We start from the raw sequence: 24,742 nt of genomic DNA, 5'->3' as shown, positions 1-24,742 counted from the left end.
GGGAATGGCCACAGCCACCATCTTTGATTACCATCAGTCTGTGCCTATGACACAGAGCCCTACCTACCTTGATGGTGGATGAGATCTTGGAGCCTCCTTTCTGTTCCCACAGACTTTTCTTGCTCATGTCTCCAGCTACTATATCCTGGGGGCAGACACAGGGTCTATCACAGGACAGACACTCATCATGGGACCTTTTCTTCTGCCTGGTGTTTCCTGGCTGGAAGGTGGAGGACCTACCCAGCTCACTTTTGGTAGGGAGGAAAGGAGAGTCATACTGCATGTTTATCAGGACAGCATGGATTTTTCCTTGAGCCCTGAAGCCTGTCCATCCACACTCCACTTTGGCTATCCCAGGTTTGCTTTTCCAAAGAACAACCCCAAGTCACCACCCCCACCATGCTGGCTAACTTCCCGTTCTCAGTCTTCCCAGTTTGGCCAGTCTGGGGAGGACTCCTACCTGGCAGGAGGGTGTCTTGGAAGCAGACTGAGTCTGCACCTCTCCTGTCTCCCAAAGAGTCTTGGTACTGGCTACAGCCATGCTGGGCAGCTCTATGGAGGGCTGGCGGGACAGCTTGGGAGTTCGGCCAGCAGACTGTAGAGGAGACAGAGCCCCGAGACAATTACCATGGTAGACATCAGCAACCCTCATTCATCTCTGCATTTTTTGGAGGTAGGGATTCAGGACAGATGTCCTTTCCTTTAGTTGGCATCCTATGAGCTACCCCCAGTTCTGCCTCATGCCACATCTTGGGGCTGGAGGAGCATTAGTTGAATGGGGTATGTGAGTTAGATGGCGATCGCTGCGATGGAGGAATACCTGAAGAGAGGGTGTGGGTTGTATAGAAGGCTGTGGGCTTTAGGAAGGAGGACTCACAATGGATTAGAGAAAGAACATATAGAAGAATGCTGCCTGAATGGAGGGACAGCGGGTGGCTGAGTGGAGGAGTGCTGGTTGAGTAGAGAGGTGCTGAATGGATGGAGGGTATTAGGTAGATAAAGGGATACTGGTTAGATGGGGTGCATGACAGGGCAGAGGCATGCCTGTTGTGACGTAAGAGACCTAGGGTTTATGGAAGAGGTAATGTGAGTTGATGGAAGGACACTGGTTGGGCAGAGAGAGGGATATGATGAGATGGAGAGAGCTGCTTGCTTAGGTGGATGGGTGATGGTGGCATAGTAAAGAGAAGGTTTGGCCTCAGAGAACTGAGTATACTTCACCTCAGTGGCCTGGGTGTACTGCTGCAGGCGCTCATCGATGGTGGAAATGGGCAAGGTTGGTTGAGACTTCTTCACACTGTTGCTAGGGGTAGAAGAAAGGGAAAGCCTTGTTTTACCTTCCAAAGTCCTCCCAGCCCACCCAAAGCCCATCTCAGAGCACCACACCCCCTAATCTCCACCGGCAGCCACTCTCCCACCCTGTCTTCAAGAATGCCAGAGAGTACGCAGACAAACCTCTTTTGAATGGAGCGGTTCAGGGATTCTGTCCTATCAGCCAGCTGTGGAGGATGCACAGGGGTGTGGGTCACGCATAGCAACATCAAGCCCATGTTCTATCTCGCAGTGAGTCTACACACTGGGTAACCAACCAACTTCCAACCCCACTTCCACATCACAGAGGTTTGCCAGTACAGCAGGGGGTAACAAGAACATGAAAAGCAGACAAAAACAGCAACAAAGCGGGTACCCAGGCTTCACCTACTTTGACGGTAGGGCTCAGGGGAGGTGAGCTCAGCTCAGCAGTGTCTTCCAAGGCCAAAGGGCTGGGGGTCCTGGCCTGATGACTTATCAGATGCTAGGGATAAGAAACATACGCAGCTTAGGTGACCCCTCCCTGCACCCTCCTGCCCCACCCAGGGCCTGTCAGAGCAGCGGTCTTCCCCTTCAGGGGCCCCAGGCCTGGTCTGGCCCTGACATGCTATAAGTCTGGAATCCCTGACTGCAGGGAAGAGTCTCTTGGTCATGGAGGAGGAACTTACCCAGAGGGTCACCAGCCTCACCACCCTTCTAAACTATGTCCTGGAAGGACTCAAGTATAGGGTTCAGGGTGATGTCTCTTCTAAGCCAGTTTATGAGACAATAACACCCACAGAGTATCACAGACCAGCCCCTGAGGAAGCTCTCACCTCTTCTGTCTCCCCAGAACCCCCGACATCATCCTCTATATTGGGGTCACTGTGGCTCAGGTTTGACTCCTCCAAGTGGACTTTAGCTTGGTGAGAACTATGGGAGAAAAGGGAGACAAAGACAATTGTGGAGGATCATTTTTTTTTTTTTTGCTTGGTTCTAGGCTATTTACAGTTCCAAGCCTCTGGTGTGTCATCTGTAAAATGGGGGCAGTCAAATGAGTTGGTATGCAGGGCTCTTAAGACCACAGTGATTTAAAAAAAAAAAATTCGTTTTTACCTCTCTGTCTCTCTCTGTCTCTGTCTCTCTGCCTCTCTGCATGCCTCTCTCTCTCTCTCTCTCTCTCTCTCTCTCTCTCTCTCTCTCTCTAAAGACAGAAGACAACTGAGGGAGTCATGGGCATCTAACTCAGGGTGCTAGGATCTGCAAGCACCTTATACCTCCCATTAAGCGTCTTACGGGTCCAGCCACAGCACTGTTGTAAGAGGATGTATAGGGCTTTGTTCAAAGCCAGCACTGTCTTCTACGGCCTCTGTGCTGAGAGGCCCCTTTGAAGACATTAGCTACTCACTGTTTAGGGCCACCCAAGTAAAGCTGGATGCCTCCTACAGCTCTCTATCTGGGCAAGGCCAGCTTCTGGGGGCTTTTGCTCTGTCCATATATGGGCAAAATGGGTCAGCAGAACATAACATTGAGGAGAGGCCATTAGGGGCCCAGGCCCAGAGTGTTTGGGGGTGCTGGGTCAGCAGATGGAACACTCCAGGAAAGGGACTGCATTACTGAGGCGAGGGGCCTTGGGGAGGGGCAGCTAGCCAGTGGGCAGCCGGGCGTGACTCTGCATTTGAGCGGCTCTGAACCTGGAGGAGAAGATAGTAAATTCTTGTATTTTCCATGATGTCAGGCCCCTTGGTGAATGTGCCAGCCAAAACCCAAACCCACCGCCCAAGGTGGGCTGGGGTCGGAGCCAGCAGCAGCCACACAGAGGGGCCATTCAAGAGCTGGCGGGCCAGGCGGCCAGGCGGGTTTGAGGGTAGGGCGGAGGCTGGCGCACCAGAGCTCTGCTGGAAGATCTAAAGTGCCCCCTGCTGTTGAACAGGGGAAAGGAGTGAGCTAGCGGCAGGGCTGTAGCTGCCTGCCTAGAAGCCCGGAATATGCAGAATGCACGGAGGCAGATAAGGGGAAATTGAGGCTGGTGATGGGCAGAACCTGGACAGCTGGCAGTGGGCAGGCTCAGAACCAGGGTCCTAGGAAAAAACAGGGATTTTTTTGTAAAGGATGGTTGTGAGCTGAAAATGAAGTGCATTAACTGAGAAAGAGTTCAGCAGTTGCTCCTGCTGACCCAGGAGCCTCTGAGGGGCTAGGAGTGGGGTAATTGCTGAGGGAAGACAGCTCAGCCTTTGGCTGTGGCCCACTCAAGGCAACAGGGCCCTGGCCTCCAATTCTGGGGCTCCCTAGCAGGGCCGGAGACCCTCTCTTTCTAGGCCTGATGGAAAAGACAGACTTAGCCTCACACCTGGCCCTGAACAGTGTGGGAAGGAAAGGTGAGACTTCAGCAGCAGCCCCTCATCTCCAGGCCCAAGGGGGCTTCGGGCCTCCGTCCATCCTGATTTAGACAGGCACACACGTCCACACATCTGGAAAACGTGTCCCCGGGGCTGCCTCGCAGGCTCACATCTGGAAGTACCTGCTCCCCTTCGTGGGAATGGAGTTCAGCCAGCCTGGGGAGGGCTGGCGGGCGTGGGCTGCAGCGCCTACATTACGTAAGTGGGCTGCAGCTGTGTGCTGATGTGGCAGCCCCCCCAGTTGGCCTCAGCTAGTCAGGATGGGGCCCCCCAGCCCTGGGGAACCCAGGAATGCAATATCCCCATTACTCTCTCCCTGCAGCCCCCTCGCTGGCCATCCAGCCCTATCTCCCTTTCTTCCTACCTCCCTATCCACTTCATACTCTTGGAGCAGTGTTTTTAAGGGGAAGGGTAGGCAGAAAGACTTGTCCAGGCCCAGGCTGGGGTCAGAGACAGCCAGTGCCTTGGTCCACACTTACCTGTCCTCTGTTTGTTTCTCCTCTGCACTCTCACTTGGAGAGGGTTCCGACCCCTCTGCAGTCCCCTCATTCTCCCAGGATTGCTGCCTTGGTGGCTCCTGCTTTTGAGACCAGTCACCAAAACCCTCATCTTCATCCAGTTCAGAGGACTTCAGGCTAACGCTGAAAGGACAGTGAAAGAGAAGGTTAGGGGATGATCTTCAGGCTACAGCCTATGCTCCTTCCCTTGTCTCTTCCCTTACACCCTAACTCCCAGTGTAAGCGTGACCATCTGCTTCATAGGTGGCTTTCCATGGCTGTTTTGTTTGTGATCTGAAAATCACTCAGGGTAGAGCTGTGCATTCCCTAGCAGCCTATGAGGCTGAGTTCCTGAGGACAGAGTTGTGCTTTCCTTTTCTATCTAGGGCTCCCTGAGGGCAGGATTATGGCTCCACTATCAATCTAGAGTTCCACAAGGGCAGGGCTGTGGCTCCACCATCAGTCTAGGGCCCCCCGAGGATACAACTATAGCTCCACCATCAGTCTAGGGCTCCCTGAGGGTATAGTTATGGCTCCACCATCAGTCTAGCACTCCCTAAGGATACAGCTATGGCTCCACCAAAAATCTAGGGTTCCCTGAGGACACAACTATAGCTCTACCATCAGTCTAGGGTTTCCTGAGGGTGCAGCTATGGTTCCACCATCAGCCTAGGGTTTCCTGAGGGTACATCTATGGCTCCACCATCAGTCTAGGGTTCCATCAGGACAGGATTGTGGCTCTACCATTAGTCTAGTGTTCCCCAAGATCTCAGCTATGGCTCCACCATCAGCCTAGGGCTCCCTGAGGGCAGGACTATAGCCCCATCATCAGTCTAGGGTTCCCTAAGGGCCAGGCCATGCCTTCTTTATTAGTTTATGACTCCTTGAGAGCAGAGCTGCACCTTTTCCTTGATGGAAGGTTCTCTAAGAGTAGGGCCATGCCTCCTCATCAGTCTACTGCTCCCTGAGGGCAGAGATAGTTCTCTCCTGTCAGTCTAGGTCTCTCCAAGAGCATAGCTTTGTCTCTTCTTTCACACTAAGACTCCATGAGTACAAGGCTATGCCTCTCCCATCAGTCTAGGGCTCCTTGAACACAAGGCCATGCCTCCCCAACAGTCTAGGGCTTCCTGAGGGCAGAGATAGTTCTCTCCTGTCAGTCTAGGTCTCTCCAAGAGCATAGCTTTGTCTCTTCTTTCACACTAAGACTCCCTGAACACAAGGCCATGCCTCCCCATCAGTCTAGGGTTCCCTGAACACACCAGGGCTGTGTTTCCCTCATCAGTTCTCAGCTCCCCCAAAGCAGGGCTCTGCTTCTTCCTTCAGTCTGGGGCTCCACAAGAGAGGGCTATGTTCTCCCCCATCCATCTAGGGTTCCTTGAGGCTGCTGTGGCACTCCGGCTGGTCCTTACAACCTTTCTCAAGCTACAGGGTGAGTTACTGGGTAAGAAGGAGTTGGGGGCTAGAAGGACCCAGTAACTGAAGACCTGGCTGAGAGGCCATGACCCCAGCAGCACCCCACCCCGCCCAAAGCTGCTGACTCCGAGAAAATGGAACAAAACAGGGCCAGGAGGAAGGGGAGAGTTATTGGAAAAACAGCCCAGCCCAGCCGCGGAGGCCTCCTGGGCCTGAGGAGGAAACGAGCCGGCCCGTGGCCGCCAACTTGGACGTGGCCTCCGTGAGTCACCGGCAGCCAGGAGTTTGGGCGGGGGGCTTGGGAGCCAGGGCCTCATGGCTGGGGTCAGCACCAGTCCAAGCCAGGGCTGGGGCCATTCAGGGTGTCCAGAGCCTGAGTCAGGGCCCCTGGAGGCTGGGAGGGGAGGCCTCACATAACTTTGTGGACCCTTTCCTTTGGCTAGTCAGCATCCCGCAGATGGTGTTTACTGGGGACTGTAGTGATTGATGCCTGTCCCAAGAGCCAGTCCCTTCCTCTAATTCCTACACTGTGGCTCCAAGGCCAAGCCTGACTGACCCCCTGTATGTGTCTCTGCCCAGGTTCTGTGTGGCAGTAGATAGGGTTCAGGACCCAGCAGCTTACAGTGCCTGCTGCCCTGGCTGTTCCAGGAAATGGCCACCTTCATCTTCTTCATCTTTGTCCTGGTCCTGCAGCTGCCTCTCTCGCTCCCGTTGGCGCTGCTCACGGGCGGCCTCTTCTTCATCTTCTTCTCTCCACTGAGTTGTGAGCCTGGAAGGACAGACACAGAGACAGTCATGCTATGTGGCTGAGATAGCCATTTCATGAGTGACATAAAAGGGTAATGGACAAGCCCCGTTGCCAGCTGGTGAGGGTAAGCTCTGGACCAGGCTGCAGGCCTCAGTTTGGTCTAAGAGAAAGGCTACTATGCAAAGGCAATTGTGAAAGTGCCTGTGGTCAAGGGCTTAATCCCAGGGCTCTACATATAGGTGACCCTCTGCAAGAGACATCAGTGTTCACACAGGCTTCAGGCAAACCAATGGGACTGATAACCAACTGTCCTGTCCTGCTGGCTGCCTCCTAAGCTAGAGCAGAGTTACCTTGTTCCATGTGGGGACCAAGGAGGGCTTTGGGAAAGATGACAAGGAAAGGGTGTGTTTGGCCATGGCTGCCAGTCAGATAGCTACCTCTAAGGTTTCCATCTGGAACCTTCTTTTCTGCCTCCTAAGAATGCCATGTTGGTAGCTACCACACAGCCTCCAAGTGTGAGACTGCATCTAGTAGCCACCAGGTCAGGCTCTCTTTGTCTATCAGGGCCTTCCTTTCTCTACCTTGCACTTAGGGACTTTGAGTACCCCCACCCTCACCCCAGGGTTCTCTGTGGAGTCTCTCTGGGTTGTTTTGAAAGTGGGGAAACTGAGGCAAGCAATATCTACAGCCCTCAGAGAAGGCTGACACTTGGGCTCCTTAGAGTCCATTTCCCTAAGCCAGGAGACAGTCAGAGAAATCAAGCTGGCTGAGCCCAGAGGACCTAAAGACCCTACACAGCAAACCTATTTTTCTGGTGTCTAGTAGATACCTTAGGCTTTGACCACTGCCCCCCTACCCGGCACCCCCCCCCAAAAAAAACCAGCTGGAGCTTTGAGGGACTGGGTCCTTTATTTCTACAGTTCTTACTGCCCCAGGCCCAAGGTGCCTGGACTGCTCAGAGTTGTCTCCCTTCTGGGGTCTCCTTGCTTCCCGGGCAGTGTCCGCCAAATGACCCCACATCCCGCTCCCCTCTGGGCCTCAGTCCCCCTGGCCAGGAAGCCCTGCCAGTACATGATCTAATCTCTCCAGGTCTCCCCTAAGCCTCTCAGACGAAAGCCAGGCCTCTCCACAGGCTCCAGGATGAGGTTCACTCCTCCCTCATCCCCCACCTCCCGCCCCACCAGCCACATGGGACTCCAGCCACGAAAGCTGCCTGCCCGCTCCCACCTCGAACCCCCAAGCCGAGCTGCCTGCCTCAGCCTCAGAAGGGCCTTCAACTTCCAGCCTGAGAAAGCCTCTTAATTCCCTACACCTGGCTCCCATCACCGGCAGATGCCGAGGGCCTCCTGGCTCCCTCCGTGGCCTCAATCAATGTGGGGGCCGCTTTTGGCCCCTTTCCACCTAGTGAAGTATAGCTTTGTGTGCTGGGGGCTGTGGGTCACTCCTTGCATACACGTCTACCAGCAGCCCCCCAAAAATATCAGGGCAGAGTGGCTGGGGAGAAGAGAGCCCCCCATTCTTCCTCCTTCAGAGGCAGACCATAAAGAGATACTCCCTGGGGTCAGTTTGTTCTTGCTATCTGAATCTATATATGTGCAGGGTAAGCGTACATGTGTTTGAGCCTACGTGTAAAGTTCTTGTGTGTGTGTGCAAGCACTTTAAAACTGGGGCACAGGGCTGAGCTCAGCTCTGTGAGTAAGATTATCCTGAGTGTGTGTGTGTGGTGTCTCACTTTGAATGGAACCAGAGCCTCACCTGTTCTAATAAGGGCAACCTCCCTCTAACCATTTTTAGGTGAAGGACCCCTTGGGGTACTTGACTCTTGGAGCAGAGAATCCAAGTTACCACAACCTGTCACCAACACACACAGCCTGGGGAAAGGGGCTGGGGAGCTTGGTTTGCAATGAGTATAGGAATAAGTACAGGGACCCAAACACAGATCTCTCTCCTGACATCTCGTGTGGCCACGTAGGCACTAACACACAGGCCCTCCTCACACACGTGCTCACACACAAGTATACAGGGTCACTCTCAAACATGTGTAGGCAAGGGTAGGGAACAGGGATCACAAACAGCAGGTCCCATTCCCTCCCAAGCTCCCTCAGGGGGCCGCCCCTGCCTCACTATTTACTGTTTTGCTAACCATCACCCCGACAACGTGGTGCCGGCCTGAGCCCGGACTGGCAGGAAGCCAAAGTGTATTTTCTGGGAACATCCTTTGTGGGACCCACCCCCTTCAAAGTTACCCTAACTTAGCCCTTCCTGGACAAAGTCTTGGGGACACAGTGGGGGTACAGAAATAGGGGTCTACTAGCATCACCCCTCCAGTTCTTTGCTGGAAAGAAGCTTGTCCCAGCTCCTGACCCTGCTCTGAGGCTGAGGAGGCCTGGGGCCCCTTTCCCCTGCCTCTTCCCTCCCGCCTGCCTCAAGCAATGAGTAATGCGCCCCCTCCCCATGACCTCACCCCGTCACTATTCCACAGCTGGGCTCCGTTCTGGGAACTGGAAGGGGGTGGCTCTCCTGGGGTGGGGTGGGGTGGGGGCCTCTGGCCTGGGAAAGGCGCCCCCCGGCCAGCGGCCCAGACCCCTTGGCACGTTCTTTGGAGCTGTCAAGACTCTGGCGATGGCCGCCCCGCCCGTGGCCCTGGCCCGCGCAGCTGCAAGGGATTTGGCGTTCCCGTACAAACGCAATCAGGCCATTTCCTGAGTCTGTTCTGGCTCGGGGGGGCCCAGGGCTCAGCCTAGGGGCTGAGGAATGGGGCCCTGTCCCCCCACATCCTGCCCACGCTGTCACAGGGCTTACCGCAGGCTGAGGCTGGGTTGGAGCTGGGCCTGGGGCGCGGGGGGGGGGGGGGGGGCTGGAGGAGAATGGGGGGGGGCGCGGGTCCGTACCCTGGTGTTCCAGGTGTGTACCGACCCCCACCAGCTCCCACTCTGAGTGGAGTTCTTTAACTCAAGGCAGTCGCCCCTGCCTCTATACCCCTGTTCAATGTCTTGTCTCTCTTCACCCTCTGCACCCCTACCTGCAGCCTAGATCCTGCTAAGAGCCAGGAATGCCCATCCTGGGTCCAGTCCTCCCAGTCGTTACCCACCCTCTTTGTTCTTTCAAGGATAATTCCAGAAGGTTGACAGGCTTCAATCCCTGTTGCAATTCTGCCCCCTGCAGGCTGCCCATGTGACTGCCCCTTCCAGTCAGTTTGAACCCAAAGGTCAACACCTATACTGTTTTACAGTCCCTAGGGGGACTCTAAAGAGGACTGGGGCGTGGGATTGTGCAAAGGTATCCCAGGTGACCTCCTTCAGGCCTCCTACAGGGACCCCTCCCATCACCACCTCCTGGGTAGCTGGGGACAGGAAGTAATGAGGAGCCTGGGGGCAGCCACTGGGAGTGGTTGAATTGACTCTCTGGGAACAGCAGGTTTCTCTCGGCCTCAGGGGAATATCTTCCCCAAGGTCACAACCCTGCTCTTCAGGGTTCTCCTGGGGAGAAGGAGCAGAGCAAGGAAAACAAGACAAAACAAAACAAAAAACAACAAAACAAAAAACCCTCCTGCAGTAGGCTCCCAGAGATGGGGGCAGACCTCCAAAGTGGGATTCAGGATCAGTCTCACACTCCTGAGCACAAGTCCCTGTAGCTGCTGGCTGCAGGGCCCATTGACTGTTGGATATAGGGGTCCCATTCCTTGTGGACAATCTACAGAAGGGTTTGGGTGTACAGAGTCTTACTTGCCACCCACTTCGGTAAAGAGTCGTGGAAGCAGGTATGTGGAGTGAGCTCAGAGTGCAGAGCTCTGGTTATGTAAGGCAGGCAGGAGAGTACAAGTTCCCTCCCTGAGGCTGAGGAGAAAGGAACTTGGTCCGCATCCCTGGACACCTGGTTCTGGTTCAGTAGCCTCTCCATCATCTTTCTAGCACAGGATGGACACGGTGGGGTTACTCTTTCCTTATTGTCAGGGTCAATGTACGGGGTGTGTGTGTGTGTGTGTGTGTGTGTGTGTGTGTGTGTGTGTGTGTGTATTGAATTGGGTAAGACCCTATCTCCACAGCCCAGAAAAGTACTGCAATAAGTTGGTTGAAGTGGGTGGCACGATCTTGACCACAGTTATAGAAAAATGGATGGAACCTTTAGGCCAGAAAGAAGGGGAGTGACTTGAAAGTCAACTGCCCAAGAATTCTGTAGACCTTGGAGGGGCTCCATGGCCTGCAGGGTGGCCCCTCTAGGCATGAGTGGATCCCACATTCAGGAAGCCCTAAGTCTGGTTCGGGAGCTGGTGGGAAAGGATAGAGGAGTGAGATGCAGGCCAGAAGGAAGTCGGAGGGAGAAACCAGCTCTGTTCTAAGCTGGGAATGGGGGACAGGGAAGTGCCCTTCAGAACAGCCCAGTGCCCATGGCATGTGCAGCAAGACCTGGGCCTGGGCTGGGACAGGCTGAATAGAGCCTGGATCTGCAGCATGGGATGAGAGGGACAGTCTCCCTGGAGACTGTCAGTACTAAGTGATGGCCACCAGAGCCCCACCCCGAGTGGGGAGACCCTCCAAGGGGTCCTGAGCCCCAGCCTGAGTAGGCCAGAGATAGCCAAGGGAGTTGGGGGTACATAGCACAGGAAAGTTGGGTACTGCCCAGGTCAATGTTCTGTTCACCGTGGGCGGAGAGGAGAGAAAAATCACCCAAGTTAATACACCTATGGGATCTGGGCTTCCCCCTCTTAGAATTGAGTCCTCTATTCTGTTCTGAGTTCTTTGTCTGCCCTATCCTCCGGACACACAAGCAGCCCACATTCTTGGGACTTGGTTAGTGCTTTCTGTGCAAGGGATATCTCTGAAGGGTTCTGGTAGCCAAGCCCAAGGGGCGGGCCTTAGGAAGATTTAAAAAGTTAAGATTGGTTGCTTGGGGCTATGAGAGTCCTAGAAGGTTCTGGGCAGGGAGAGGAGATACTCAGAGCCATGAAGGCTGCCTCAAGGGTAAATAAAAGGCAGATGAGGGGGAACACAGTGAGGAGTTAATTGCTGTCACTGGGGTAGCCCAACACAAGGGCCCCCGATGGGAACGATGGGAACGCCATGGAGGAAACTGCAGAATCAGGATGAACATACCCCTTTCCTGCCCTGGGGAAAGAACAGGCTAGCAGGTGGAAGGGCAATGGGAGGTGAATTGGGGCAAGCCTATGGGTGCATGTCCCAGGGGAGCAAGGACAAGGGTTAGGAGGGACCCCAGCTCTGTAAGGGAGGAAGGAATGAAGGAACTCCCCTACACACCACACACACACACACACACACACACACACACACACACACACACACACACCCTTTACATAAGACTCCAGGCCCGGCCTGGGGTCCTAGGATTTAGACATCCTGCTGAGTTGGCTGTGAATTCCAGCTCTCTCCTTCCCACCAGATGGAGGTGCTGTTCATCCTAGGTGGGCCAGATGACTGCCACTCTTGGTACTCTTTGAATGCAAAAGGCTCTGGGGTGGGCGGGGCTCACGGGGACTGTCTTCATGAACTGACCTAGAACTGCCCACTCCCCCGCACCCCTAACAGCTAAGGCTAAACTGTGCTATCCCTACAGGCCAGCTCTGCCCCCAAATCTGCCTTTTCTCATGGGGCAACACAGTACATTGGAAGACTCTAGTTAACCTCTACTCAGGACCCCCAAACCTGCGGTTTTCCCAGTTGGTCTCAGCCTGGAGTTAAGTGCCAAGGTCTCTTAGAGAAGGCCATCTGCCTGTCAGGCCTGTCAGACCACAGTGTCAGTCAGGCTGTGCTTTTAGCTTTCTCCTCTGCCTTTGTCCCACCTGGCCTCTCTTGACTGCTGGATCCAAACCCCACCCACCCAGCAGCTCTTCAGTTCGCTCTGTGGAACACAGCAGGACAGTCCCTCTATTTTCCTGCAGTTGAGTAGGGAAGCGAGGGAGACCAAGGCTTCATTCTCACACCATTCCTGGCTCTGAGGGCTTGTTAACCTGTTCTTGCTCAATAACACTCCAATGTCTACTGCATGTTCCACTGCCCTCACACTAGCTGCATTTGCCTTCCCAGGCCCATGGTGCCCCCCTTTCTCTCTTAAGCATCCTCCTGACAACTGGTGCCAACTATGGGAAGCATTCCACTGGAAGCATCTTGGTGCTGAGAGGCCAGTCCTGACCCTTCGGTGTAGATAAAGGGCCACATAAGCAGCCGCAGGGTCTCTCAGTCACACAGGGCAGTTGGGTGGCGACATGAAGCTGACCCAGTGGACTTAAGGCAAGGTATCATTGCCCTTGCTGCCTGGAGGCGTGGTGGTGGGAGGGGCTGCTTCAGAGTGATCAGGGCATCAAAAACGTAGGCATCTGGGAGACCTCTCCAGAAGAGACCATGGTTTGGGGGATTTGGAGAAGGGAGGGTGTCCAGTGCTAAAGCTGGTTTTCCTCCAGAGTGTTCTCATAATCCCATCTTTAGTACAGAGGCATATCCTCTTATCCCCATGTCTTTGGTCTAGGTCCACAACCATCTTGTTGTGGCTCCCTGGCCTCTCGGGGCCTTACATAAGAAGGGGGATCTTGTATCTGTCTCCCATCCTCACCCCACAATCTGGGGCTACCCACTTAGTATCTTGACACCTGTACATCCCTTCCTGGGGTGATGGACACTCAGATAAGGCAGGAACCAACTCTCCTCTGGGGTGAAGAAGGGATATACACTGGAGCCACACTTCAGGGAGGGGATATATCAATCCACCTAGGAAGAGCCTGACTGCATCAGGTATAGTCCACACCTGTCCATCATACCACTCAAGCTGCCCAAGCAGCCCCCGCCCACCCTATGTCTGCATTTTGAAAAGGTGTCAGTCAGAGACTCAACTCAAGGTGTGGCTGTTTCAGAGGAGGGTTCTGCCGACTCTATCTTTATGATCTTGAGGCTAAGAAAATGGGGATGCTGCAGGCCCCTCTATCCCACACCTCCTCCAGAGTCTGGGTCAGGGTTCTGCCATCAATGTGGGGTCTAGAACCAAGCTGGTTGTCCCACAAAGAAGCCCGTCCCCTCCCCTGGGTTTTGGGAACCCTACCTCTTATGATGTACTTCCTGATCAGTCCACTGCTGGCAGCTTCCTCATTCAGGACTCCCAACTCAATCATCTCTGGCCCAATCTGACCAGTCCCACATGACCCTCAGGTCTAGGGGTGGACACCAAGGGCCTAGACCTCCCATCTGTTACATCTTGTCATGACGGCGGCTTGTGCTGGCCTGAGCTTGCTTTCTCCCTTTCTCTCTGCACACTGTGTCCTCCATGTCACTGACTAGACTTGCCACAGGCTGGGGCAAACTGTACAACAGGCATGAGACCTCCCTGGTGCCTGAGCTCTGCTGCTCAGAGCTGCCTTCACATGGCACACTCATCACCAAGCTCCCAGTGGGGACTGGGCTCAGAGAAACCGTGGCTCACAGCAGCAGACAGCCCTGGCAGAACGCTCACAGGGCTCACGAGGCAAGGCTCTGGCACACTCCCTGACACGCGACGGTGGCTGGCACTGGCTCGAGACTGCCATCCCCTCCTCTTTCCTCCCTGGCTGGCTGTACCCAGATCCACCTCGCCCTAAAGGCCTGGCTACAGCTTTCTTAATGGATGCTGCTCAAATGCCTCATCCTTCATCTGGTCACAGGTTTACGCATTGTTTAACTCGGCTGCCCACCTGGACAGATGTGTCGCAGGTGACAGTGTATGGTCAAGTCACTCTTCCAACCCATCGTCCTATGCCTGGCCCTGGGTCCCCCGTATGCCTCCGTTTTCCTGCCTCTTTGAGGAACCAGATAAGGAGCTGGGCACCGACTGATTGCTTTCACCATATATCTGTTCCTGGACCCAGGGACACCCTGCCTGGCCCTGTGGCCACATCTGTACACAACCCCTCAAGGACTGATCATTCCCAGGATGCTGAGGGAGGAAGAAGTCGATCCCAGTTTGGCCTGCTCCAACTTTCAGCCTAAGACATCCCTCTCAGGTCTTTGAAACTGAACCCAGCTGCTGCACGAAGCAGGAAAGGACAAGTCTCCATGGGCTGGGAGAGACTCACACATCCCTATGGATGTCACATCGGCTGAGGCCAGTGGGACCTGAGCTGGTCCCCTGGGCCCATTTCCTAGCCAATGCCTAGAGGTAAACTGAACAGCCATATCTGAGGGAGAGAACAGGCGCCATGGTTCTCATGGTGTCCCCACTGCTTCCGCTGAGGCTCAGAAGGGCAGAGTCCTAGACCTGAGAGACCTGAACATGACCGGGTGGTCCCCTTGCCCTCTTTAAAATAAATGCAAGGAGACAAAGCGGCAACAGGAGTCAAGGAGCAGGACCCAGGTCAGGGGGTCTCTTCTTACAGCGCTTCCTCTTCCTTGCGGGCTTCGAGCCTCCTCCCACCGCCACCTTCATCCACCCCCTTTCAATACCAACCACTCCCTGCCCAGTTCAGCTAAGCAGGGACAGCACAGAAGGTACCCTCCCTCCATTGCTGGCTAGGCACCCTCCCCCCCACCAAAGTCCCCCATGTACCTGGTTCTTGCTCTCTTTCTTTGCTCTGCTTCCTCTTCTCCATTCCTACCTGGTAGGGCACATTTTCTCAGGAGACCTCCAAAGTCCCCAGGAGCATCCAATGTGTCACTCCCCTGGCACCAGCATCTCCAGGGCAGGCTCTGTCTTCCCTGAGTACCGTTAGCTATCTTCAGCATGTGCCCTGCCCTGGGTGGATCGTAGCAGCCTCTCAGAGCCACATTCCCTATCCTTGGGACATCAACCTGCACAGCCAGATCTTAGGCTGAGGGCCAGATCCAGTCTCACTTGGTAACAGAGCCTAAGAAACTCTCTCTGCCCACCGAGCCATCTAAGGAGTTTAACCCCAGATACCGCCCAAAGCCACCAAGCCTACCTTTAGCCACTTGCTCACTTCAGCCCCTGTGCCCACCTGAAGCCCTCTGCCCTGCTGTAGTCCATGTGCCCACCTGTCCTCCACAGACCTTGGTGCTCCATCCTGGCATTGTTCTCTGGCGAGATGCTCTGGGCCTGTAGCAGTGTCCCTGGGGACTGTGCCCCTGCAGCTATCCCAAGGGTCCCAAGAGTCTCTGGGTGTCCCCTCCTGACTCCGGCAGAAACATAGGGTGGGTGAGTCTCTGGGTGCCTTGGCGCCCTGGTTGCTGCTTGCTGTCTGATCTACCCAGCTCTGACGCACCGGCTGGGACTGGAACCGGAACCTCAGTCCTCTGGGTTCTGGCCCTGACACCCTGCCCAGGGGGCTGGGCCACTTGGTCCCTGTACCCCCTGCTGCTAGCTCGGCCAGGCTCCAGGCAGGACAGGCTCTGGCAGACAGACCACCCGGCCCGTGGGGGTGCCGCCCACCGGCCACCCGGCCTGCCAGGGTGGGGCTACCCCACCCTCGGGATCTCGGCCTCCAATGGGCCCGTGGAGCCACGCCTCCCTGGACACTGTGGTTGGAGGCCTGGCTTCCCCTCCCCCAACTGGGCCACCCAGCAGACTGCCAGCCCCATCTGCTACCCTCTGCCACACTGGGATCCCCGGGGACCCAGTGGGCCACACGTTTGGGTGGGAGCCTGCCTGAAGAGTCTTACACCCCTGGGGAACCATAGGCAGATGCCATGCTATCTGCTGGCTGATAGGTGCTAGAACAGATGAGATAGGCTCATACTACCCAAGGGAGTTTTGGTTGGCGATGCTGGCCAAGGTGACTCCTGGCTCAGACTCTTAGGCCAGCATCAACACAGGTGCTCCTGACCAGCCCCGCTGCTCTTAAATCTAGGCCCAGAGGACTGCAGAACCAGGTAGCTGGCTGAGAGTCCAGGTGATCATCCTTAACCCTGGCATGACCTGTGGTGAACCTGGAAGGAGCCTGACTCTCCTGGTACGGGAAGTGGCTACCTAAATCCCTAGCACAGGGGAGCAGGAGTAAGCTTGGGGTTTGGCCAGTGCCACATTAAGACCCAATTCGAACTCAGACTCAACCTAGGAGACCTGGGGGGCGGGGGAGATACTGTCCATCTTCTCACTAGTCCGTAAAATTGTTTTTTATGAATTTAAACTGGACTCGCTTTTGCGCCTTGGCCTCTGCTGACTGACTACACAGCCACCCCTCCAGAGCTTGTCACAGAGGCGACTGGCAGGCCTCTGCTGCCAGATGTGGTAAGAGAGCCTTGGGTTCCTGAGGGAAGGATCTAGACAAAGGCAATGGATGGGAGGAGGTAGGTTCACCATTGCCTGCTGGGTGACCTTGAGCAAGTCACTCGACCTCTCTGAGCCTACTTTCTCTGTCCAACAGAGACAAAGTAGAGAGAGACATGTCCTCCAGGGATGGACAGTGTTGGCTGCCATAGACATGCGGACAAAAAGCATGAAGGGGCCAGGGGTGAAGGGTGTAATGGTGCTAGATGGTAGATATACATGTCTGCACATATGTGTATATTAGTGCACATATGTGTGTATCAGTACACATGAGGGTGTGTCACCCCCCAGTTCAATCACAGGACCAGGCTCCCAAAGATGCACGGCTTAGCATATATCTACCCCAGACATCACCCCATTTCATGTATCATAGACCCACTGTACACGTGGACAAATATTTCTCCATCATCCCTCACAAGGGATAAGCCCTTGGATTTACTCCCCCATTCCATCCGAGTTCCCTAAGACCTCCCAGGGACCTGCCCCCCTGTCCTGCCCACTGCTTAACCATTGCATGCCTTGGTCTCTGGGACTCCTTCCATATTTCCTCAGCTCAAGACTTTGAATGGTGCCAAACCTAATCCCTGCTCAAGGTCTTCTTGCCTTGTCTATAGCTTTAATGGCCCCATTGCCCTGCTTCTGGGTTACCAAGACATCATCTTGGTGGTAAGACTTGAGGCTCTGTCACCCTAGAGCCACCAGCATGCTGGGATCGGTCTTCTGCTTGTTACATGGTACTAGTGAGTTGGTAGGATTGAGCAAAGCTGCTCCTAATTTCCAGGACACAGGACGCCATAAGGGATGGTGACAATGGAGGCTACATGCCAGTCTGGACAGGAGGGATGTCTATCCTGTGTGAGGTGGCCATGCATAAGGGCCCTGAGCAGGCTGGGCTAGGCCTGAAAGACTGGCATGAGACATGAACATAGTATTGGCTGGGGCTAGAGTGGGTTTAAGAGGCTATGGAAATGGGCCAGGGAACAGGCCCCAGATGAGCAGAAGAGTCAAGCCGTCCTGGCTGGGAAGGTCATGGCAGGCTTCTTGGAGGAGGTGGTACTGAAGAAGAGCCTTACTGCTGGAGGAGGGAAGAAAAGGGCACAGCAGGTGGCTCAGAGAGCAGCAATGAGCTCTTCGTTATTAGAAGTACCTGAGATTTGCAGGTTCTGGGCCTATCGTCTGCTCTTCTCACACACATTTTACATCGGAGAAGCCAGACTCTCAGAGTAAAGACTCCAAGGCCTAAAGTCCAGTGGCCAGAGAGTCAGGATACCCAAAGATTCCAGTGCCTCCCATTTGTAAAGTGGGGGGGGGGGTTACTGGTTAGTTCCCAGGGGCAGCAAAGAGATTGGGGGAAGGGCAGCTACTCTGACGATAAATTCTCTGTGGGTCCTGGGGACACACAGAGGGTGATGGGAGGAAGAAGTGCAGCTGGCTGGCTGGCCAAGATGATGGTTTTGTGCTAGGCTTCACTATCTTCCCGTGCATGTGCATAGGCAGCCGGGCACAGCCTGTGGGCCACATATCTTGCCAGTCCGGGTGCAGGGGGTACCATTGTCGGCAAGGGCACCGCGGGCACCGTGCCCGGGCTGGGAGGGACCTACCTCAACAGCTTCTGCAGGCCCCGTTTGCTAGCATTTCTCCTCAGGAGTGTGGGGCCATTCATGCTGCCCGACGACGCTGTTGACCTGGCCTGACCCCTGGCCCTGGGGACACAGCCTGCAGCTTCAAAGGCTCCTGGTGCTCTGGCCCAGCACCTCTGCTCTCCTCTGCCTTCTTCTTCTCAGTCTTTCCCCTTCCCTTCTTTCTTTTCCTCTCTTCTTCCCTGCCCTGCCCTGTCCCTTTTCCTTGTCCCTCTCTTTGTGTCCTTGTCCCTGCTCTCCTCCCACTGTCAGTCTGTCTGGTCTCTCAGGCTCTGACACCCCTTCCCTGTCTCCTCCATTTGTCTGTCTGTCTGAAGGATGTCTGTCTGTCTCAGCCCCTCCAGTCCTTGGGGGCGGGGGTCTGGGGCTGGCTCCCAGATGGCAGCCCCAGGCCCTTCCACTGTCCCTGGACCCTGTCTCTGTGGGTCTCTCTCCCCTCTCCTTTCTCAGGACGCCTAGCAGCTGCTTTCCTTTTGTCCCCCAGCCCCCTTCTCCGCCCCCTTGGTCTCCTCCACCTCCACCACCTCCTCCTCCTTCCGAGACTAGTAAAAATGTCAGAAAGAAACCCTCCCAGCCCCGCAGTGTGGGGGCCTGGCTGGACCTCCACGCCTGCTTGTGGGCAGCATGGTGGTATGCCCCCCTCAGACCATCTCGGCAGCTCTGTCACTTCCCACCTCTCTGCCTACCACTTCACTCTGGGTGCCTGGCTCACAGGTCACCTCCCCATCCTCAGAGCCTCTTGCCCAACTCTGCCTGCCTTACTGGTCCCTGCTCTGAGCTCTGCTTTCCCTGACCCCTGGTCCTCTCCTCCCAGGTCTGGGCCTCAGCTGCCCCTGACCTGGCTGACTGCCCCTCCTTGCCCTTTTCCTCTCTGGCGTTTTCATCCCTATCTCAGTATTCCTCCTACCTTCCCTCCCCCATTCCTTTCCCTCCCTTCTTTTTCTCCCTCCTCCCCCCTCCCCCTTCTCCCTCCCTCTGGGTCTTCATTTTCCCTCTGTTTATTCCCAGCTCTCTGCTCTTGTATAACCTCCAGGGGAGGCTGGGCACCCCAGGAATCTTCCCAGGTCTTCTAGTTGGGAGGCCACTGCCCTCCCCAGAACCTCAGGCTACATTTGGAGCAGGGAGTAGACAATACAGAGAGCATCTTCTTTGGTGTAGGGAGCCAAAGTCTCCAGGGTGGAGGAGGGTACCAGGGTGCCCTCACCAGCCAGCCCCCCTACCGTGTCCTCTGGCTCAGACCCAGGGACAAAGCAGCCCAGCCCATTGTTTTTCTGGTTGGGCTTAGTCACTGTGACTCACTGGAGAACACTGGAGGCTAGTGGCTGGGCTGGGGGGGAAGTTGCCATAGGCCAGTTTTGGGCAAGTAGGCTTACGTCTGGTGGCTTCCTGGATCACCCACACTCATAACTGGATAAGCAGTACTGCTAGACCCATGAGCCAGATGGCAAAACCAAGGCTGACCAGCAGCACTGGGCCAGGTCACAGAGCCAGAGTCTGGCAAAGCCAAGACCATAGTTGAGTCATTGACTGCCAGCAACTGCCCACTGTGTCTCTCTACATAGCTGGCCCCTAGTTGTCCTCTATCTCCATACTTGGAAAATAGGCACACATGAGTTCCTGTGACCTCTAGGTGGTCCAGGAAGTCAAATTCCAGGAAACCTGGGGACTACTGAAGATGAAGGTGGGCACTGGGGGGTCACATGAATGGCTCACTGGTGGTAAGGAGGTATGCCTTAAAGGTGGCAACACAGATGCAGTCTCACAGGGATCCCCAGCTCAGATCTGCAGTGACCAAAAAGCCGACTACCCGCCTTTTCTGCCACACTTGCTACAGGATGAGATCCGGCTGTTCTGAGCAAAGCTGTTACAGCATCTCCCTCCCCCAGCATCTCCCAGGAGGAAATGGAGCCAGGGTGTAGAGCAGAGACGACAGAGTCCTCTGCCTTCTCTAAGAGCACAGAGATGTAAGAAAGAACACACTCAGAAGCTTCCTCTGGTGAGCCCATGCGAAAGAGGTCACCCAGTGGAACCAGACTGCCCAGGACACCAGCTTGTTCTGTGCCTGCATCATAACTTACCACACCACTTCCTGGCCCCTGTTCCTATTCCAGCTAGACAGCCAGGAATGACATGTGGTCGGGGCAATTTGGGTTCAAAAGAAGGAAGAATGTTTCCAGACGGGCAAGGGCTGCCTTAATCGGTGGTAGTTCTCCTGAGGAGATGTGGAATGATTTAAGGATTTGAAGCCATGGCATGTATGAATGGACGAGAGGACAGTACTAGCCTCACTGTTACTTTTCTACCTGCCCACCCACTCATCCGTTTATCCATGCATACATGGATATATACACCCACTCATACACCCATCCACCTACATACTCATTCATTTATCTACCTACCTACCTACCTATCCATCCATCCATCCAGTCTTTATTATGCTTGTACTTTTATCATTTATCAACCTATCAAGTCCTCAGCATGCTTATCCATCCCCTTACATGAATATAACACACCCTACTACTTAGTTATTTCAAGCGACTGTTCACACATCTATACCCCTGTCTACTTGTCTTTCATTACCTTTTTCTTTTGAAAAAGAATTTGCCGATTGACCAATACATCCAAGTACCCATCCATCCATCCATTTATCTGTTCATCTTGTACTTCCATTTATCCACTGATCCACTTAAACATCTTTTAAATCGTTAAGTTTGTTATTATTAAGGGAGACCGTGTGTACCACAGTGAGCGTGCCGGGGTTAGAAGACATCTTTGTGGAGCTGGTTCCCTCCTTTCTTCTTTACATAGATTTTGGAGATCTAACTCAGGATACCAAGTCTGTATGGCAAATACCATTTTACCACACTGAGTAATTTCATTAGCACACTCAGAAGAAGTGTTCAGCAAGCCACTCAGAGCACAATAACCTCCCATTACATGCTAACTAATACTATCTACATAGTCACCCTTCAATTTGTACGTGCATTTGTCTAACCAGGAACATTCTTTCAACCCATGCTTTCATCTCCGAATAGTCTTCTGCTCTTATTTTCGTTCATCTGCACAGATATCTATGTTTTACTCATACATCTTATTTATACATACATCTTCGTGTGTGATACTGTATGCATGGTCATCCAAGCAAGCCAATAACATTACAGGAAATCAGCTGCCAGCCTAGTTATCATTATCTACTCTTCCCCCTGAGCCATCTTTTTACTCACATATCCATGTAATTATCCACATATTTATCCATCAGTCTGTATGTTTATTCAAGAAGCACGAACTGAATTCCAATAACTTAATGTGCTGGGAATTCAGCACCACTCTCTAGGGCTCATAATGCTGACATTTTAGTGGAAACAAATAAGTAAATATGTATCAACACATTGCAGATGATGGGTAATGCTGCTAAAAGTATGAGTCAGGATAAGGAAATAGGGGGCACCAGGGGACCAAGATGCTTTGTATGATGGGTAAGAAAGGAAAAAAAGTTTAGTGGGGAGGAATAAGTATTTCCTGGTTTAAGAAGGATGGAGAGAGACTGACTGGCTTTCTTACAATGGGAGAAAGTATTTCAGAAAGATAGTACAAAATTTATGATGGAGAGGTGTCTTTTATATCTTCAATAGTTCATCTCATACCAATTTATCCATTTCTTGATTTGTCATTTGTTTATCTTACCACCCACAAATCTATTGCTATATCTATTTATCCACTATGTATCTATAGTCACAATCTACCTGTCTTGATATTATATCTGCCCTGTCATCTTTTATTCCATGTTCCCATCCTACAATATATCCATTAATCCATTCCCTGCATCCATTTATCCACCTATACATTTATCCATCCACATATCCATCCACCCACCTATCCACTCTCATGCACTTATCTCTCCAGCCTCCATCCATCTACTTGCCCACCCACTCACTCTTCCATCCATTCATCCAACCACCCACTTACCCATCAACCCACTCATAAATCTACTCATCCACAAACCAGCTCACCCACTCATTAATGCAGCTCTCCACTCAGATCCATCTAACCACCCATATATCATCTATCCATCCATCCATCCATCCATCCATCCATCCATCCATCATCAACCATCCACTTACCCATATATCCATCCACCTACTTATCCATTCATCTATCCATCCTTCCATCCAGTTACTCCATTCATCTACCCACCCATATATCTACACCCAGTCAGTCACCCATTTACTACCCTACTCATTCACTCACCCAATCATCTATCCATCTATCCCTCATCCATCCATCCACCTGTTCAACCATCCACCCACCCACTCAACCATATATGCACCTGTTCATCCATCTACCTTCTTACCCATTTACCTATCTATGTATCCACACATTCATAATCCATCTGTACAACCCCCATCTACCTACTCATTCATCCATCCACCCATCCATTTATCCAACTAACATTAAGCCATCTACTCACCCTCCCATTCATTACACACCCATTTAACCATCCAACTATCTACTTATCCATCTATCCATACATCCATTCACTCATATACCCACCCATTTATTTATCCATCCACCCATCCATCCATCCCTATATATTCATATTATCCACTCACCCATATATCAATCCATTCAGTAATCCATTTACCCCTTCATTCATTTATAAACCCAGTCATCCATCTATCTACCCCTCATCCATTCCCATCTCATCCATCCACCCATCCACATATCCACTCATTCAACAACTCACATATCCATCCATCCATCCATCCATCCATCCATCCATCCATCCCTTCTTACTTATCCATATGCTCATCCATTCATCTATCCACTCACATACTCATTCATCTACCTATCCACCCACCCATCTTCCTACCCATATATTCAGTCATCTACTCACACATGCATTCATCCACACATCTACTTATTCATCAATCTATCCATACATCTATTCATCTAACCATCTACCCAGTCACCATTTTATCCACCCACTAATCAGTACATCCATCCACTACACATCTATTCCTCCATACCTATTCATACATCAACTATATATCTACCAATTCATCCATTTTTCTACCTCATTCACCCACTCACCAATATATACACCCATTCAGTCATTCATTCACCCCTTTCATTTACCAATCCATTATCCATCTATACATTCATTCACTCATCTACCCATCACATATCTACTCATTTGTCTACCCATTCATCGATCTATTAATCTCTCCATCCATCTACCAACTTATTTATCTATCTACTCTATTCATCCACCCATCCATCCAACCATCCATCCATCCACCCCTCCATCTACCCATATATGCATCAACATTCAGTCATCCACTCATCTCCCGATCACCATCCACCCATTTATTTATCAACCAATCCATTCATCCATCTAACTTCACTCACCCATTTGCCCACTCCTCCACCTGCCTATATACCCACCCATTTGGTGATCCATTCACTCCCATTTATATACCCACCCATTCATCCATCCATTCACCCACCTTTCTACTCACTCATAAATCTACCCATCCACCAACCCACTCACCCATTCATCAATTCACCTATCCACCCCACATCCACCCAATCAGCCATATATCTATCCATACACTTTTATTTTCCGCCCACCTGTCCATCTATCCATCCATTCACTTCCTATTCATCAACCTACCCATACATCCTCTCACACACCCATATATCCACCTATTGATCTACTCATCAATCGACTCTATCTATCTATCTATCTATCTATCTATCTATCTATCATCTATCTATCCCATTTATGTATCCATTCATCTGTGCATTTATTCATCTATCTGCAGATCTATCCATATACTCATCTATCTACCCACCCATACATACATTCATTTATCTACCCACCTTGCTGTTTTCATACTTCCTTTTTCATCCACCTTTCCCTATATTTATATATTTTCTACTACTGATTCTTTTTTTCTCATTTCTTTCTTCTTTTTAATGACTAGACATGGCTCAAAAGCTCATGGCTTGAGAATAAAGCCACAGGAAGTCAGGTCCCTTTTATAAAATAGACCCTAAACAGAACTTGGGAAGCATAGACCTTCTCCCTTATCCATACATCTTCGTAACCCCCAGCAGACATATTCCAACAGAAATGCTCACAGAGCAGTGTACTATATGGAGAAAGACACAATAAGTCTACTGGGGGAGGGGTCTGGGATAGTGGCTTTTAATAGTAATGTGGCTCTGATTTACATAATAGGAACTCTCCAAATGTTTCCCCACACTCATCAGCTCCATGTGTTCCCCTTTCCAAGCAAAGTCTAGTGGGCCAGAGCTAAGGGTGGGGCTGGAGAGCTGGGTGTGGTGACAAAGCCAACTGTGGTTGGAGCTGAGACTAGGAGAAAGGGTAAGAATCTTTCCAGATTTCTTTGGAATAAACTAGCCAGATTCATCTGTCTTGAGTTCTATTGCTCTTTGAGGCAATGTTCCTGGGAGAGGAGGGAGAGGTAGAGGAGAAGAGGAGGAAGAGGGGGAAAGGAAGAGGGAAAATAAAAGAAGAGGAGGAAGAAT

The 24,742-nt window shown here is 52.6% G+C and overlaps 1 protein-coding gene across 1 annotated transcript in view; it reads right to left on the bottom strand.

The window, feature by feature from the left end:
• The window catches only part of Lsp1 (lymphocyte-specific protein 1), a 33,735-nt gene that overhangs the window by 4,092 nt on the left and 4,901 nt on the right, over window positions 1-24,742 (bottom strand). Inside the window, exons 2-9 of the mRNA NM_001415989.1 lie at window positions 6,222-6,368; window positions 4,169-4,330; window positions 2,127-2,223; window positions 1,703-1,795; window positions 1,456-1,499; window positions 1,222-1,303; window positions 461-595; window positions 68-145 (exon numbers count right to left, since the gene is read on the bottom strand). Coding sequence (NP_001402918.1) covers window positions 68-145; window positions 461-595; window positions 1,222-1,303; window positions 1,456-1,499; window positions 1,703-1,795; window positions 2,127-2,223; window positions 4,169-4,330; window positions 6,222-6,368 — 838 coding nt within the window. The remainder of the gene's footprint in view (window positions 1-67; window positions 146-460; window positions 596-1,221; window positions 1,304-1,455; window positions 1,500-1,702; window positions 1,796-2,126; window positions 2,224-4,168; window positions 4,331-6,221; window positions 6,369-24,742) is intronic.

Source organism: Rattus norvegicus, chromosome 1, assembly GCF_036323735.1.
Source record: "Rattus norvegicus strain BN/NHsdMcwi chromosome 1, GRCr8, whole genome shotgun sequence".
NCBI classification, from domain to species: domain Eukaryota; kingdom Metazoa; phylum Chordata; class Mammalia; order Rodentia; family Muridae; genus Rattus; species Rattus norvegicus.
Note: the sequence above shows the minus strand (reverse complement) of the source record. Positions and strands in the feature narration are given on the sequence as shown.